Source organism: Salarias fasciatus, chromosome 5, assembly GCF_902148845.1.
Source record: "Salarias fasciatus chromosome 5, fSalaFa1.1, whole genome shotgun sequence".
NCBI classification, from domain to species: domain Eukaryota; kingdom Metazoa; phylum Chordata; class Actinopteri; order Blenniiformes; family Blenniidae; genus Salarias; species Salarias fasciatus.
In genome coordinates this window covers 10,620,025-10,637,084 of record NC_043749.1, presented here as the reverse complement: position 1 = coordinate 10,637,084, position 17,060 = coordinate 10,620,025, and the positions used below count along the sequence as shown (strand labels likewise).

Below are 17,060 nucleotides of genomic sequence, written 5' to 3'. Positions count from 1 at the left end.
TTCGTCCTTTTTTAGCAACTAGAGAAAAAAGGTCTTGATTTCCTGCATTAAATTACTTACTTTTATGTAAAAAAAAAAAGAAGAAAAAGATTGTGCTTTCAGGCAGATGCTATATCATGTCAGCATTGTCACTATGAATACAGCAGATATGAACACGTCTGGTAAATTTAACGATGACGGCTGCAAAATGGCTCCACTACATTTTGGTTTTATGAATGGAAAAACATGGAGCTATGCATCATTTCAGCTGCAGAAAGACTAGAAGTGTTTTGAGGCAAATTTGCACCAGAAAGTAGAAAGGTGATAAGTGGATCATCCATGTTCAGACGTAAAAGCTTCACTTCTTTCCAAGTATGCAGATGCGAGCGCTCAGAAAATCTTTTCTCTGACTGCTTTGCGGTAATTTCTCAAGTTTCTGATAGCTCTTTCCACCACAATACAAATAAACAACACAGTTCTCTTTCTGCATCACACAATACATTTTTATTATACACAGAACCATGAATACAGGAAAAAATATCCACAGCCTTGCGGGTGGGAGTGGTCACCTTATAGGATGGCTGCTGGTGAAACTTCAAGGGGGCAAGCAAACAACTGTACTTAAACCCACTGAGGAACGACTGAATGTATTTAGCTCCACGTTACATCTCATGCATGACATCAAAAATAGTATTTCTGACATTTAGTTTCATCAACATACACAGACATACCCGACCTCGGATGATCTACAGGCACAGAGACCAAGCTGCTGCTCTGCGAAGTTCACAAATAAATTGTAATAATGTGGCAAAGAAAAATACACCAGTTTTATAAAGAAAAAAACTTCTCATTTCCCCTAATGAGACAATCTATATTTATTCGTTGATGAGTTGGATCAAGTGTCCCTGTAGTTCCTGCATGACATTCACTGAAAAAGTCGATTGCAGACCTAAAAGCTTTTAAAGTATTTTTAAAATGACATAAATAGGTCAAAATGCCTTCCATTTATTTCCTGGTGATTTGCATGTTGCATGTCATGCCATTATAACTGAAAAACAATGGATGTTTCTAAAGCTTAAAAAAAAAAGAGTGACTTCATTGATTAACAGACATCTACACCTCACTGCATCAGTGACACACGAGCAGACAGACATCAGCATCAACAGAAAGCAAACACGACTGTTTAAGGCTCTGTACACATGACTGTACACGAACACGGCTGCAGTAGTTCAGCCACATCATTTCTCCCGGAGTGTGTTTGTGTGTGTGTGTGTGTATATTTTCTTAAAGCACTGCATTGTCACTGAAAACTCATCCACACTGCAGGCTCACATCGGCTGCTTTGCTGTCTCACATTTCTTTACACTGAATTAAAATAAAACTAAAAACAGGAACAGAATACCAAGTCTAAGTGATGACAAAGGTCAAAACACACACACACACAGAAAAAGGATCCACACAACAAAAGAAAAACACACACACACACTTTGACAAGTGAACACCAGGCTGTAAACTGAAGACTTCTGAGAGGTAGGAAAATGGACGAGTTGGGCAAATTCCAAGAAAATATCAGTCACGAGTCAAAACCTTTTCGTACCAAGTAATTTTACCAACAGAGTCCCAATGAAGGTTACATGAAGGAGTACAGTTAAACATCTCAGCACTCAAATAAGCCATCCACACTGCAGTGAGACAAAACTCTGCACGCAGCTGATTCCCAACTAAAGATACGCAGTCAAACATGTTATGAACAACCTAAACAATGCAGACCTAATGAGACAGTGAGTCCAGTGACACTCAGCATGAGTTGCTTTGCCACAAGATTTCCACAGACGCAGTTTTCAGGAAATAAAACAAGAGTTCAAAAGAACGAAAGGCCACGAACATGAATAAACCCAAACACGTCCTGAAAAGTCTGAGTAGAAAATCCAGTTTCACAATGAGTACATTACAATGTTTCCAAATACAGCTACAGCTGACGGATGCGCTGGGTAAATTCCATCATTTATGAGAGCTCTGAGCATCTTTAGCGTATAACATGCTTCACTGATTCACACCTACACTTCCATGTTAACACAAGTGTTACTACCTTTGAAATCAAATCCTGCACATAAGCAAAAAGGAAGATGCAGCGACACTTAAACCAGGTTATATATTGAGAAGGTTAGTTCAGTTAAGGTTACAGCTTCCTGATGGTGATCAAGTCTATAATTTGTACCCGTGTCCATACACTCCATTACCCTAGATGCATTTTAACAAGATGTTTCTGTAATTCACTGTAACGGTAGTCTGTTGAGTTCCACACCCAGTCTAAGGTAGATTTTAAATGTTTCGATGGCAGACTAGTTCAATCATAAAGGACGCTGTTCTTCATTTGTAAAAGGAACTCAATTCACCCCGTTCTGACTGTGTCAAGTGTCAGTTCATTTAAACCAGCTACATAATCACAGAAAATAAGCAATACAAAGCACAATATTGCATTAAATGTCTTTGCTATCCCTCAGTATTGGCAGGTTTTCCTGGCTTATTTAATATTTTCCAACGAAGTTATTTAATTTTGCAATTAAGTATATAAATAAACATTTTTTAATCAACTTGCTGTATAAAAATATCACTTATAATCATGTGTAACAAAACTTCCTAATACGATGTTGGAAATGTGCTTAAAAAAAGTAACTGTCGCACTTTTAAAATGAGTGTATGAAAAGGAGAAGGTGACGAAGGCGGAAACAAGACCAGGTGGATCTTTACATGTGGCTGGAGGGGGTTTAGTCTGAAACGAGGGTGATTGGGGGGGGGGGGGGGGGGGGGGAAGTTGCGTGTCAATGAACTGAGCGATGCTTTTATTAGTTTGTCAGAAAAAAAGAATTTGGTTGAAAATCAATTGCAATGCCGCATTAACATATACAGCTTCCGAAGTTCGACTGAGTTCCAGGTTCAAGTTTTGAAAGTTGTGTGCATGGCAGCGATGTTTTTCAACACATGCACATCTATCCTGTGACGAGTTCATCTTTTCAGCAGAGGACTGAAACACTGATAATCTGAATTTGTTTTAAACACACCGTTCTGATACATCCTGTTGTAGGAAGAGTCTGCAGATTATAAATGCTGTGACTGAAAAAAAAAACAAAAAAAAAAAACCCACAGTACTATGAAGGCCATTCAGCTCTATCTTTACACACATTGAATTTGTTTATTAGGATTTTACATATTCTCGGAGATTATGATGAATGACGATTTGTTACAATCACTATTTGATCCTTTGATACAATATAACTCAACAGGAAACTCGGTCTTTACTCAGTAAAGATGGTTTTTCCAATCGAAAAAATTATTTTACAAAACCAAAACGTGGAACAGGTCGCAGGGGCAAATCTGATTGGACACTGGAATTAATGGGGTTAGTGTTTAGTCAATCGTATTTACAACTACTTGTATTTACACCACCGAATTTTCCTCCATGCATGATTTTTGTATGAGGTGAATTAAAACCAGCATCAACAACCCAATGACACAGTACGAACACTGGCTTACTCACCACCAGATAAATACTGAGAGCACAGTAACGGCCCTATTTACACCGACTCACTTTGAGACTTTATGACTATGGAAATTTACAATAAAATACTGGACAGCATATTAAAAAATAAAACTGTTCAATTTCTGAAAGTGCCTGTGTGTAGGATTATGGAGATTTATTGGAAGAAAAGAAAAGAAATTCTTAATATTTTCTTGTGTTAGTATTCACCTGAAGCAGCTCGTCTGACATTTCACCACGCTTTAACTTAAACCGCCACTACAGGTTCTCGCTGGTCGACCAGGATGGAGGAGCATGGTGCAATATGCAACTTCACCACTAGATGTCTGTTTTTCCTGCACGCTGGTCAACCAGCTTTGTTCATTATGTTTCTTGGTTGCATCAGAAATAGAATTTGAGCACATTGTCAGGAACAAAGCCATTTACCCGAAGGCGCCAATGAGATGAACAGAGAGAGAGAGTGAGTGAGGGGGGGGGAAAGAGCAGTCGGTGACTACCAGTCTGCATTATCCCAGCTCTCCTCGGCCGGTTTGCTGGGGCTCTTCTTCGCCTTCCCGTCTGCGTTCTCCCAGTTGTTGTCCCAGGCCTCCCAGCTCTCCTCTGTGCTGTGTTTGTTGTTGGACGCTGCTTCCGAGCCCCAATTGTCCCAACTGTCGGAGCTCTTCTTGGCAGAATTGTCTGCGATGGTCCAGCTGTCGGTGCTGGGAGATTTCTTAGCTTTTAAGGAGCTGTTGCTGCCAAACGTTTCCCAGAAGTCCTTGGACATCGGCTGGCTGGAGCTGCCCTGATAGCCCTCATCCATATTCTGGTAGCTTTCTCCAGCGGACCTGAGCACAGTTAGAGTAATCAGAAAATGATAGTATAGTTAAACCAGCTTTTTTTTCTTTCAATTAAATTGTTTAAGATATAAAATCTTTTTGATTACCCATCTTCCGGTTTTCCAGAGAACATATTGGTCAACTTCGCTCCGGCTCCCTGAACCTAATGGACAGTTTTAGATTATTTCGAGTTGTTATTTCAACTAATCAATTAAACAAATTACAATTAAAAAAGCTAACTTGCACAGAGAAATATCAATAACTTATGTAACTAATCAACTAATCTAGCTACGCAGAAAAAAAAAACAGTAACAGTGTTAGTAAGAAAAATAAAACTTCATTACAGTTTCTACATTGTACTCACCACCAGATTTAAAAAATGGCAGCAAAAAAAACAAGACATTACATTTAATTAGTATTGTTCACAGTTTCATCAACTTTACAAAACCAGTCTCCTCGGAGGGTTGAGCTTTTTGTTTTATTCTGACAGGCTTTGTGCCTCTGCTGGATGGGGCCGCGCTCCTCGCTCTGGAGACTGGGTTTGCGTTGGTACGGAGCGGCAGCGGTCTGCCCGGCCTACCTTGTTCGCCAGCCCAGTGATGCTGACGGCCATTTCATCTAGCAATTTGCCATCTTTCACCTGGATGAGCCAAATTGTGATTAAAAAAAAAGGTTCCATTCTAAGACAGTGACCAGTTTTTGATTGTGAGAAATATAAAAACGTGTTTCAATTAAAGAGGTGTAAAAAGAGAGCGAGTAAAAACACTTGGAGAGCATACTAAGAATGCTTCAGTTGAGCAGTGCCAGCTGCACATTAAACTTCACTGTACATTGGAAAAAAATATTAAATTACATTGTTTTTCACACAAAAAACACACTTTTTATAAAAAATATAAGTAGTTTTGCCTTCCACTTTTCTTCAGAAATCATAAAAGATGAAAAGATTTTGTTTTACAATCACTTAAAAAAAACAAAAGCGAACTAGTTTAGTCATTTAATGTGAGGCTGGCACGAAGCAGACAAACTGGACACACACGGCGGAGAAAATAGCACATTCACATCTGAAGCTGTTTTGTGTCTAAAGCACTGCAGCCCACCACCAAGCCGACACCTTCAAACATCAATGTTACCTTTTCTTGAGTGGGTTTGATAACACTCTCATTTATTGTCTGTCCTAACTCAGTGGCCTAGTTGGAAGTCAGAGAAGGAGAGTTTGCTTCAATGAGACACAGTTTAACATTCACAGTCCTGCAAGACGGCGAGCCGCTTCACTTTACGCTGAGCAGGCGCCAGAGGGCGGAATGGACTAAAACAGAGGTCAGAGGTCATCTGATTACAGTGTAACATGTTCAGTGAAGCATTCGTGTCACTTTTCTTTACTAAGATACAGAGTCTGAGTGAAGTTGTGAGCATTTCCACATGTTTTAGACACCATTCCTCCTCTTGAGCTCTGCGAGCAGTGAACGCAGAAATAGTCATGCATGAACGAAACTCTGCCAGGGATCTCCTTCCAATAACACAGCGCCACGTTACAGTCACCACATTTTTTTTTTAACTCAACATAGAAATGACATTTTGTGTGTTAGTAGCAGGTGATGATGATATTCAACAAAAAAATTAAAGCAAAATATATATATATATATATATTTTTCAAGCAGTTGAAGCCAAAGGTCAAAAGTAAACTTTGATTAAAAAAGAAAAAAAACACAATGTGACTAATGTGCCATGCATAAACTGCTTTACCGGTTCTGGGGGCGCTTTATAGCCCCTTAACTACATCCAGAGAAGGCAAAGAGATAAAGTAGGGAGACAGTAGTGACAGCCTGAAAATTTGCATGAAATAATTTAAAACTGACCAAGATTAGCTCACAGCTTTAGCATTTCAATTCTACAAACTGAGATGAGAACACAAAACAACTAACAGTGAATATTAATTCATACTTGAGAATGATAAGTCTACTCGAATTGTTCAATCTTACCTTCAAGGTTGCTTGGTTTGCCAGTTTAGTTGTCTATATGAATAAATGAGAACAAAAAGTTAATTTAGCCATTTTATAACAGGTTGATGAAAAAGAGAACACTACTTTCTTTCTACTTACATTATCTTTGGCAATAGAGGCAAATTTGCTGGCTCCGACAGTAAAACTACTCCAACCCTGTGCAGAAAGAAAGAAACATTAGAACGAAGAAATGCATGACGAGGCGCAACTGACTGATGATGGTGACCTACTGAATATATAGAAGTCATGGCATTGTTCAGGAAGTCGTCCTCTTTCTTCTCTGGTGTCACCGTGTTCCCAAAACCTACATAGCGGTTCTCCTGATTCCCACTGTAGCCCCCTCCACTGGAGAGACACGACTCTTTAGAACATGAACATCAACAGACAGACACGGCTAAAGCCTAAAACCTCACCTCTGATAGGAGTTCACGTCGTCGCTCAACCAGTCTTCAAAAGCTTTGTCGCCAGACTTGGCTGAGGTCTGTCCAGGTCCTCCGGAGCTACAAGGAACGTAGAAATTCACTGCTTTGGAGGCACAACGCAACATCGCCCAGTTAAAAATGTCCACTGCTGTTACCAATGAGATGCTGAGATGTTGGTCTTGGGTTGAGGAGACGTCCAGTTTCTGGCGGGGGACGTCTCAATGGACCACTCCTTCCCCTCTGCCAGGGTCGCGACCTGCCGAGTGCAGAGAGGGTCAATTCTCTGGAGGTTTCAATGTGATTTTTTTAATACGACTGTTTCTCCCCGCTGTGCAGTCTCACCTTGTCCCTGAAGAGCGCAGCAGCTTTACTGTTGTATTTCTCCTGTAGAGTCCAGTTGGGGTCGTAATCGTCCTGGAGCTCCAGGAACAGGCGGAATTTTCCATTTCCTCCTGCTTTCATCTTCTCCAGCTCGATGTCCTTCCACTTGTCCATGGTGACCGAGCGCACAAAACTGCAGATGAGGCAGACAAATGTTGATATATTACCGGCTCACAGCAGCTTTTTGTCATAAAATGGAGAAAAAAAACTGTTTATTTGGGTTGATGTTACCGAGATGCTTCAATAATGGAAAAATAAACCCAATAGCATGTTCTGGATAGATCCTTCACCCTGTTGCTCTCAGGATACTTTGTGTTCCTGCTTTAAGCAGGTAATTTAAAAACCCACTGCCTTCAATAGCAGTTTATGGGAGTTTGTTGCACAGAAATAACACAAAACACCAAACACTAGTATCCTCTTCAGTTTTCTGACCCGAGATAAGCAGATATAAGATAGATACATTATAGATAAATTAATATATTGACACATTGATGTCTCTGATCTCACTGTTCTTACCTGAGATGAACTCCCAGGCCCCTGTGCTTCCCAGAGCACTCCAGACAAATCCAAATGCCGTACGTGACGCTGACCCACTGGGGGTTAAACGCTCCACACTCAAAGCACAGCTGAGGGGAAACAAAACAGAACAAAAAAGTCAATATTTATTTGTGGTGAAACGTGTAGCATGACCCCACATTAACTAGAAAAATATATTGTGAACATCAATTCATGAGCAAATGTTGGAGCATTAAAATTTCAGTGAAACTCAATTTTTATCATTGAGTCCTAGCGTGAATTGTCTTTTTTTCCCTCCAGTATTTCGCCTGAAAAGAACAAATTCATAACACATTCATGATAATACTTCTGATGAGACGCTACACCTGTTCCGCTGCTACTGCCAAAGATGGAAGCCAACAAAACAGGGGGGGAAAAAAGTCCTCACTCAGAATCACACTCGCTATTTATTTGAACAGGCATGAAAGGGACGCATTGTGTGAGAAGCTGCTACTCTGCGAGTCTCCCGAACACCTGCCGTTTGTGTGAAGTCACGTACGAGCTTCCAGAGAGCCGCACTCAACCACATAAATAAACACTGTGGAGGACTCACATTATTCTCATCCTGAGTTCTGACTTCTTTAAGAACTCGTCTGGTCCTCGGACTTGCCATGATGACCCACTCTGAAAGACAAATACAGAAATATTCTCAAGCACATCATTTATCAGGACGGACTCATTGATGAACAGTAATAATTACAACAGCCATCATAAATCCAGCTTTATGATACCCAGCAGTTATTTGGCTCACGTTCCTCTCTGTGATTTTTTTTTTTTCATTATGTAAAATAAGCCAATTTTAAATGCATTTATTGTGTAATTCCCAACGGACAGCAGCGAGAGCAACTGTTTTGATCTAAAAAAGAACTGGATCTGCTCCACAGAGAGACAGACAGCTTGCCTGGGATGAAATGAGTCTCGTCTGGAAAGAAGATGAGAGCAGAGCAGCAGGCTGCAGCCAGGACGAGCTAGCACTTCTCTCCACTGTGATCCAGGACATCAGAGAAATGCTCAGACCACACAAGACTGGTGAATTAAAACAGCGTCTGTGTGTAAGAGGTGCTTTTCTTTTTTAAATAAATAAAGTAATAGACAAATATCTTGAATCAACTTGAAAGTATTCCTACTGATCACTGCATATAGTGATTAAAAGACTAAAATGTCTTCACTGCTTTGAAACGTCTATCTTCCAGCTCTGTTACAGTGATGTGTGAGCATTTCCACTGCGCCTTTCAGGGGTTCTCACAGTAGAAATGTGGTCCACATGTTTCATCTGGTCCAAGTAGGGAGAAATTTTTTGTTATTTTTGGTTTCACTTGCCCAACCTCCATTCCATCACTGTCTCTTTTTAGGCGTAATCCTGAAATCGTAAGTTCTTATGTCTGCCGACTTACTGCATCAAAGCATTTCATCTCATCAAGACGTCAATCTGAGCGGCTTCTAGTCAGCAGTTCTGTGCAAAGCTTTGAGGTCGGTCGTAAAAGGAAATGCTGTTATTTCATCAAGAAATCTTCTGACACTGACTCCAGATTTACTCTACAGCAGAATAAAATCATAAATACATTGTCAACATCTGACCTTAACATCATGGAATTTGTTCAAGATTACACAGATAATTTGAGTCAATCTTCATCTACATGAGGTCTGCACTGAGTTCCCAAAAGTATTTCAGACAACCTTCTAGAAATAAATCCCAAATATTCTGCAAGCTTCCCAAGAAGAATTGATTGTTCTGGGTACAAAACAAATAAATACTGACTTTACTTATGTTCTCAGCTTGCATAGTTCATAGATATAAAAATAAATTATTAATATCTCTTCTTTCATGAGCGTTGTTGTTTTGCAACATCTTGCCTAATACATCTGCTCAGTGCTGTTTATCTTCTTGTTTATACCACAAGAGATTAGTTTTGCTCGTCATGCTTCACAGTGGGTTATTATTCAGACTTAAACATTCATGGAATCAACAAGGCATTCAGAAAGTCAGCGGATGTGGTTCATAACAGGTAACCAGTCACATAAAATGTTTTTTCCTGTTAATCTTTCATGTCTTTCATGTTCACATCTTGGTGCACTGTTTAAAAATCAAGATTATAAATAATAAGCAAAGTGAAAACAAGAATGAGCCTAAATCTAATGAGTAGATGTGAAATCACTGTAGACTCCAGTTTCCTTCCATGCGGTTAGCTGACAGTGAAATGAAAAAATTGTATTTTCTACAAATTCGAAATTGTCTGTTATCCCGTTCATGTTCAGATAATCGGCGACAAAGAAAACATGATCACAATGTCACCAAGGCCCAAGTGACACGGAAACTGCTCAGCTTGTTGAGCCAACAGAAACACTTCTGATACTGGTTCCAGATTTGTTTTGCAGCAGAGCATAATAATGCAAATTACACAGTCAACATCTGACCTCTATATCATGGAGTCTGTTCAAGATTACATGAGGAGACAGGAGCATTTCAGCCAATCTACATCTGCGCCAGATCTGCACTGTTTCCAATAGCATTTTAGACAACAATCCATCTTTTATAACACTTGTATTCTGTTCAGGGTAAGCAGTCACATGTACACATGATAGGCCTGACATCATGTTAGTGATGTTATGTTGCCTTTGCTCATACAGCAAAGGATGAAAAGACCCTGAAGTTTTAAGGGGTTTTTTTTCCCCAATGTCAGCAAACAGACTGACAAACTGCAGAGGTCTCCATAGCAATTTTACTTTTCTTCTCAAGTGCCCGTTATTGTCTCACATTGTAATTGAGTCAAATCTGAGTCTCTCTGAGGTGAAATATAAAATTAGAAAAGCATAAAGCCCAAATCAAACAGCAGTGATTACATCGTGAATCTTTATCAGTCTTAAATTATCCTGCGGTCATTAAAAGGAGAGTTTGGCTGATCTGAAGTGGAGATGCGGGGACATGACTTCTAATGTGCAGGAGCAATATGCGCATTTTTTTTTTTTTATTTTAATCCTGGATGACTGAAGACATTCTGTAGTCAAGCAGCAACTGAGGATATGAATAAAATCCACTGTAATCACGTTTCCCCTGCTCTCTTGGCGAAATCCAACCAGAAGGTGGAAAAATCCTGCAGTCGTGTCATTTCATACATCCGTTTACGTGTAAACCTGAGACTATATGTCACGAACTTCGCCGTGGTCGTGCGGTTGTTTGTCAATGTGTAACAATCATATCGTCCTGTAGGAGTGGCGATGCCATGAAATGAAGACATTTAAATACATTTCAGTGAGTAAGCTTGATTCTTGCGGATGCTAGCGTTAGCTTCCCCTCAGTTAGCATTAGCTCCCGGAACCTTTACCTTTCTCGGACTGTTGAGGGTTTTTCCAGAGAGCGCGGCCTCCCCTGATGCTCTTGATGAAGGACTCGACTTGTGTCGCAGGGCTCGGCAGATGTCGGGTCTTGTCAGGCTGTGAGTTTTAAAGACTTGCTAATGCTAAACACCGGCAGACATGTTCCTGTTTGCATACGTTGGCACTGCGATGCATCATGGGAGTCGTTCTTCTTCTTCTTCTTGTACTTACTGGCAGCTGCAGAAGCACAACGGCGCCCATCAGACAGGAGGACCAACAAGATTCAGTCAGTTTTCAGAATCTTCCTGAGGATGTTAGAGGTCTGGATGTTTTGTAATCTACATATAAATTGAAGATGCGCTTAGGCCTAGAATATTCACAACTATACATATGTTTTATCAATTTAGTGGTTTTGTTATTGTTATCAGTTTTGTCAAATTCAGATATTTTAGACATTTTTTATCATTTAAATAAATTAACTGATTTCACAGTTTTCCTAGTTTTGGGCAGATTATGAGTTATTTTCAGACATATCCTGGAATGCAAATTATAATTTTAAAAAAGTGTTTATTCGCTTAAATTGCATGAGAGTTTTGCACAAGGTATAAATAGTAACTCTGAAGAAATTGAGACAGGTTTTAAAAACTCCAGAGCTTCCAATCACAGACCTCTGGATCTTTAATCTTTCATTTGCTAGTGTTTTTTTTTTTTATCTAGGAAATATAAGTAGAAATTAAGTTTTATTTTTGAACCACTGATATGAATGATGTAAATTTTTAAGCTTCTTTTCCTTTTTTTTATCAGAAGAATACATTCTGAAGTACACAGGGCTATGATGTGAACAAGAAAACGACAGGCAGCACTGCTGAGGGATTAAAGTGCATGCCTCACTTGAAATACAGCAGAGTTGAATAATTACCTTTACCTGCATTCTTCATCCAATGCCATCAGCTGCTCTTATCTGACACCTGAGCAGTATAAAAAGGACGGTTGCTGGAGTTGGGAAAGATACTTTCTGGACCGCAGTGGTGTGTCAACATGAAGGGGTCTACAAGTCTGAGACTGCGCCTGCCAGCGCTCGTGTTCGTGATGGAGGCTGTGATGCTGATTCTCTATGCCATGTTTGTCACTTATGACGACAATGCCAATGCCAAGATGCAAAACAACCAGACCGACCCGATGGAGAACTCCATGTACCGTGACTACCCGTACTTCGCTGACGTGCAGATGATGATCTTCGTTGGCTTCGGCTGTCTGCTGGCCTTCTTCAGATTCTACGGCTTCAGCGGAATGGTCTTCAACTTTCTCACTGCTGCATTCACCATCCAGTGGGCAATTCTGATCCAAGGTTTCTTCCAGTTTTACCATAATGGGAAAATTCACCTGGGAGTGATCAACCTGATCAACGCCGAGTTCGCCTGCGCCGTGGTGCTCATCTCGTTCGGAGCTGTGCTCGGGAAGACCAGTCCCGTTCAGCTCCTGGTCATGGCTCTGTTAGAGATCCCTGCCTTCTCTGTGACGGAGTGGGCTGTACTGAAATACATCAGGATCAACGATGCAGGTGGCTCCATTCTCATTCACCTGTTTGCCTGCTACTTTGGTTTAGGTGTGACATTTATGCTGTATCGCCCAAGACTGAATGACGGACACGCCAAAGAGATCACAAGTTACCAGTCTGACATCTTGTCTGTCATGGGAACCCTGTTCCTCTGGGTGTTCTGGCCTTCGTTTAACTCTGCCCTCACAATCAAAGGCGACGACCAACACAGAGCCGTGCTCCACACTTTTATCGGCCTTTGCTCATCCACTATCACTGCCTTTGCTCTTTCTGCAGTGTTCAATAAGAGAGGCAAGCTGACAATGGCAGACATCCAGAATGTGACTCTGGCAGGTGGTGTGACTGTTGGGGCATCTGTTGACATGATGATATCCCCTGTGGCGGCATACGCCCTGGGCATCATGGGCTGTACGGCGTGTTTTCTTGGTTACAGGTACTTGACCCCTTTTCTGGCCAAACGCATGAGGATCCAGGACCAGTGTGGGATTCACAATCTGCACGGCCTCACGGGCCTCATATCCTCCACAGCCGGGATTTGCGCAATCCTCCTCGCCACCGAGGAAACCTACGGGCCCAGCATGTACCAGATCTTCGCACATCGTGCACCGCCCGAGGGGGATCCAAAGCTGCTTGAGCTGCAGGAGCTGATCCCGGGGCTGAAGCCCGGCTTGGGCCGCACCGGACAAGAGCAAGCCCTTTATCAGGTGGCAGCCATCTTCTCCACCATTGCAGCGTCAGCGGTTTGTGGCGTGCTCACCGGACTGGTCATGAAAATGAGTTGCATGGCATCGCCGTCTGATGCCGAATGCTACGATGACGAGGTTTTCTTTGAAGTGCCCTCAGACTTCAGCAGCCTTGAATTCCTGAAGGATCAACCGTACAGTGATGAAGATGGACCCAAAAAATCAGAGCTCTCCAAAGTCTGAACTGTTTGTTTCACTGAATGAGTTTTAAATTCATACATTTTGTTGTAATCACAAATATGTTGATGTTTTCTCCTTGACATTTTAAATATGAGACAGAATGAATTGTTAATTGGAGATGTGTGATATGCTTGGAAATTGAACTATTTTGTAATTTTGAATAAAGAATATAATCAAGTCCTCTTTTCACTCTTTCTTTAAAGCTTTGTCTACATTTATTCATTTCATTTTTAACCAACCAATGCTGCCAGTATTCTTTGACCAACCAATAAAATAAAATCAGTGGCTTTCATTTTACATTCATAATTGATGACGCAGCTCGTTCACTTCTCAGTCAATACAGTACTGGATAAATAAGTGGTGCATGTGGTAATAGAAGCTGTTAGAGGTTGGCCAGCATTTGATTAGCGGTTCATTTATCCATGAGAAAATCAATATGAGCCTGTTGATGACAAATGTAACATTTCGAATAAACTATGACTGATTTCAAGAAGACAGCGCCAACATCTGTACAGACATCTAGTGATTTACTCTTACTGGACTATAATAGTGCAAAAAAAAATTAGGTTTACACAGAAAACAAATGCAATAAAGCTGAGACTCTTGAGAAAATATATCTCTTTAACTGGAACAAATGCAAAAAAAAAAAAAAAAAGACCTGGTTGTTTTGTAGTTTCCACATTATCATGAATTGATTTAGACAATATAGATGCATGAGCAACAATGAGCTTAGTGTAAAAACACACACATCACAATGGAAGTGTTGTTTTAAGAGTTTTCTGGAAAGTGTCTAATTAACATCCATAAACTTCTGAGCAGCCTACACAATCACAGGAAGTTGAAAAATTGAATATCTGAGTTATTTCACATGTTTTTAAAATTGAGTACTTCAACAAAAAAAAAAAAAAAAATAGTTTCACAATATATCTGTACATTGTTATGAGTGTATGAGGCTGCTTTTCAACATTTTGTCAAGAAAAATTAAAAACATATTTGTGTATTGCAAAAGTAAACTATGTGTATGATTAATAAAACATTTATTAAAGTTTATAGTGCCCTTAGAACACATTGTTAGAAAAAAAAGAAAAAGCACATTAGAGGATGTGTCTTGTCCTGCAGTGGTTTTCTGCATTCAGGTATATTCAATAGTTACAAAGGTTCACAGCATCATGAGAGAGTATCTTATTAGTGACCGGGGTCACCAAACTGTCTTATCTAATCACAGACAATAGAAAAGCAAAGGTCTATGAAATTTGCTTGTCAAGTGAATATTATCAAACTAATCACTAATAATAATGGGGCCTGCCTGATAAATGAACGGGGGATGGTACACGTGGACCACTGAGAAGCCTTCCAGCTCAGATAAAGATGAGTCGACTCTCCTCTCTTTCTACACATCTCTGTCGAGCTGTGACATTAGTCAAAGAGTGCCGGCCAGCAGTATCAGGCGAGTTCTGAGGTTCACAGCGAAGACTGTAACCTGATGCAACTTGGCTGGATGTTTTAGAGTCTCTGTTCCTCTTCAACGGCTTCATATGCCAAACTTGTGGTCCCCGGGCCACATGCCGCCCACGTCTGTCGAATCTGCGGCCCTTTGAACAAGACACTGAACTTCCAGTGGAAGAACTTACATGGCAGCTCCCTCCAATGGATGAGTGTGATTAACAATACAAATCAGTTTGGGGACTGCTGAAATGGTAGAAAGGCACTATAGACGGAAAATCATACCATATATACAGTGAAACTATTCAGTTCCTATTGTAACACATTGGATCTAAATTTTATTTAAGAAATTAGCAAAAGATGCATAGTGATTCAGTAAACCTAATGAACATCCATTTAGTTCTATAAATCGCAATAGGTGCTTCAGTTTCCTGTGATCTTTCAATAACCCATCAAAGTTTGATCATTTCGTAGAGATTATACTTATTTTTACTTATTTACTTATTTTTACTTACTTATTTTAAGCATCCATTTGATACCAAACAACAAACACATGATAATAATAAGATATTAGCATTTCACCAGCAGCCTCTTTATTTCACAGATGCTGAGCTGTTGCTGTGATTCAAAAATTTAACTCACATTAAAACTTTTTTGTGGTATTTTGTTATATAAAAGTAGCATAAAAATGAGCAGAAACATTGGATTCTTTGTCTAGTGCATATGGCTGATCTGACAATGAAGTTGAATTGAACTGAGATGCTATCTTTTGTGATCATACACTGAAAATGTGAGTGTTTGCATCAAATGTCATGATTTTTTTTATTTAGAATAAAACATTTTTTAGATTTGAAATCATTCCTTTGAACAAAAAAAGGTTTTTATGCTCCCTCTGGAAGATGATGTGTGAACAAAGTCACAGAAATCAAAGAAAAACCTCAAAAAAACTTCAGCAATCAAGTCAGATTTCAACTTTTTCAGTTTGGAGAGTTAAAAAAAAAATCAAATAAGAGGTGTTTCTTTATATTGGGGCTAAACAAATTAAAAAGGAGCAGAAACTCTTGATAGTATTCCGTGTTATTCAAAACAATTGCCTCAAAAATGAGCAGAAAAACACCATTTGTTTTTCCCGAGCGCCAAATCAGTCAGATGACAGATTTATAACTGTCCTGCAGCTAATCACGATAATGTCTTATCTGCAGCACTGATTTCTGCCTCGTTGACAGTTGCCACATCCATTAGCTATAAGTAATGCTGTGTAATAAATGCAAAGTACAGACGGAGCTGACCTTGTCCTCACGGAGCTTAACATCAACAGCTAAGAAAGGTTTCTCCAACTGAACATTCAAAAGCAAGAACACATTCATTCCAAACTGCTTTTGTCTTAGGATAAATCCTGATTAGGCAGGTGGTTATTTGACAGGTTTAAACATCATATCAGAAGTGAAGTGAGATTAATTGAGTGCCCGTGAAGATTACAACAGGAAGGAGTGGGTCCTTATCGCTCCAAGTCAGCAGACTGTCTTTGTTCAGGCCCGAATAGACATATTCCACTCAACAGTGTCTTCCAATTGCAGTTTTTCTCCATTGGTTTGGGTCATTTCTTATTTAAATACATTAATTCTATTTATTTACATTTCTATTTAATGTTAGTGTCAGTTGATTCAGCCTGTTTTTTATCTCATCCCGTCTACAAGTGCGTCCAGTCCCTTGATATGCATGAGGATACACTGTGTAGCAGTTGCCAGGTGTGAGTTGGCTTCAGGGCCTCTGAGCATGTGAAAGGGTATTCTCCAGCTTTTTGAGGTGAACTGGTGTGAATAAATTGCCCATAGCTGTGCGTCTGACTGTGTGTGGCCATCTGTCTCACTGCGCTTGCCCTGCGATGGCCCGGTGACCTGTTCAGAGCGTTCCCTTCCTCGCCGTTAAGCTGGGATCGGCTCCAGCACCCTGCCGCCCTCAACAGGACGTCAGCAGTACAGGAGGTGGACGGACGTGTCCACAAACTGCCTTCAGCTGTGAACATGAGTGTGTGATCGCGTTTCCAGTGTGATGGCGCCATGTGGAGGTGCGCCTACAGTCATTTTATCGTTAATAAATATTTGTATTCAGGCAAGTTATATTAGTT

General features: G+C 40.2%; 1 protein-coding gene and 1 pseudogene across 8 annotated transcripts; one reads left to right on the top strand and one right to left on the bottom strand.

Annotated features, from left to right (window-relative positions):
* Window positions 1-1,246: 1,246 nt before the first annotated feature.
* Window positions 1,247-11,197, bottom strand: arfgap1 (ADP-ribosylation factor GTPase activating protein 1). Of its 8 annotated transcripts, none has more exons than XM_030092759.1 (14): window positions 11,017-11,197; window positions 8,247-8,317; window positions 7,655-7,764; window positions 7,100-7,271; window positions 6,913-7,013; window positions 6,749-6,835; window positions 6,566-6,680; window positions 6,435-6,491; window positions 6,315-6,347; window positions 6,079-6,108; window positions 5,466-5,522; window positions 4,916-4,975; window positions 4,443-4,498; window positions 1,247-4,344 (listed from the first exon to the last, which is right to left on the bottom strand). In XM_030092759.1, exons 2-14 carry the CDS (start codon window positions 8,304-8,306, stop codon window positions 4,011-4,013), a joined length of 1,272 nt encoding a protein of 423 aa, XP_029948619.1. In that variant the 5' UTR covers window positions 8,307-8,317; window positions 11,017-11,197; the 3' UTR covers window positions 1,247-4,010. The 8 variants fall into 8 exon arrangements, with proteins under 8 accessions (XP_029948619.1, XP_029948620.1, XP_029948622.1 ...); XM_030092760.1 differs by having other exon boundaries at window positions 4,443-4,492; XM_030092762.1 differs by lacking the exon at window positions 4,916-4,975 and having other exon boundaries at window positions 4,443-4,492.
* An 849-nt stretch (window positions 11,198-12,046) lies between these two features.
* Window positions 12,047-13,492, top strand: LOC115387991 (ammonium transporter Rh type B pseudogene; annotated as a pseudogene).
* The last annotated feature ends 3,568 nt before the right edge of the window (window positions 13,493-17,060 follow it).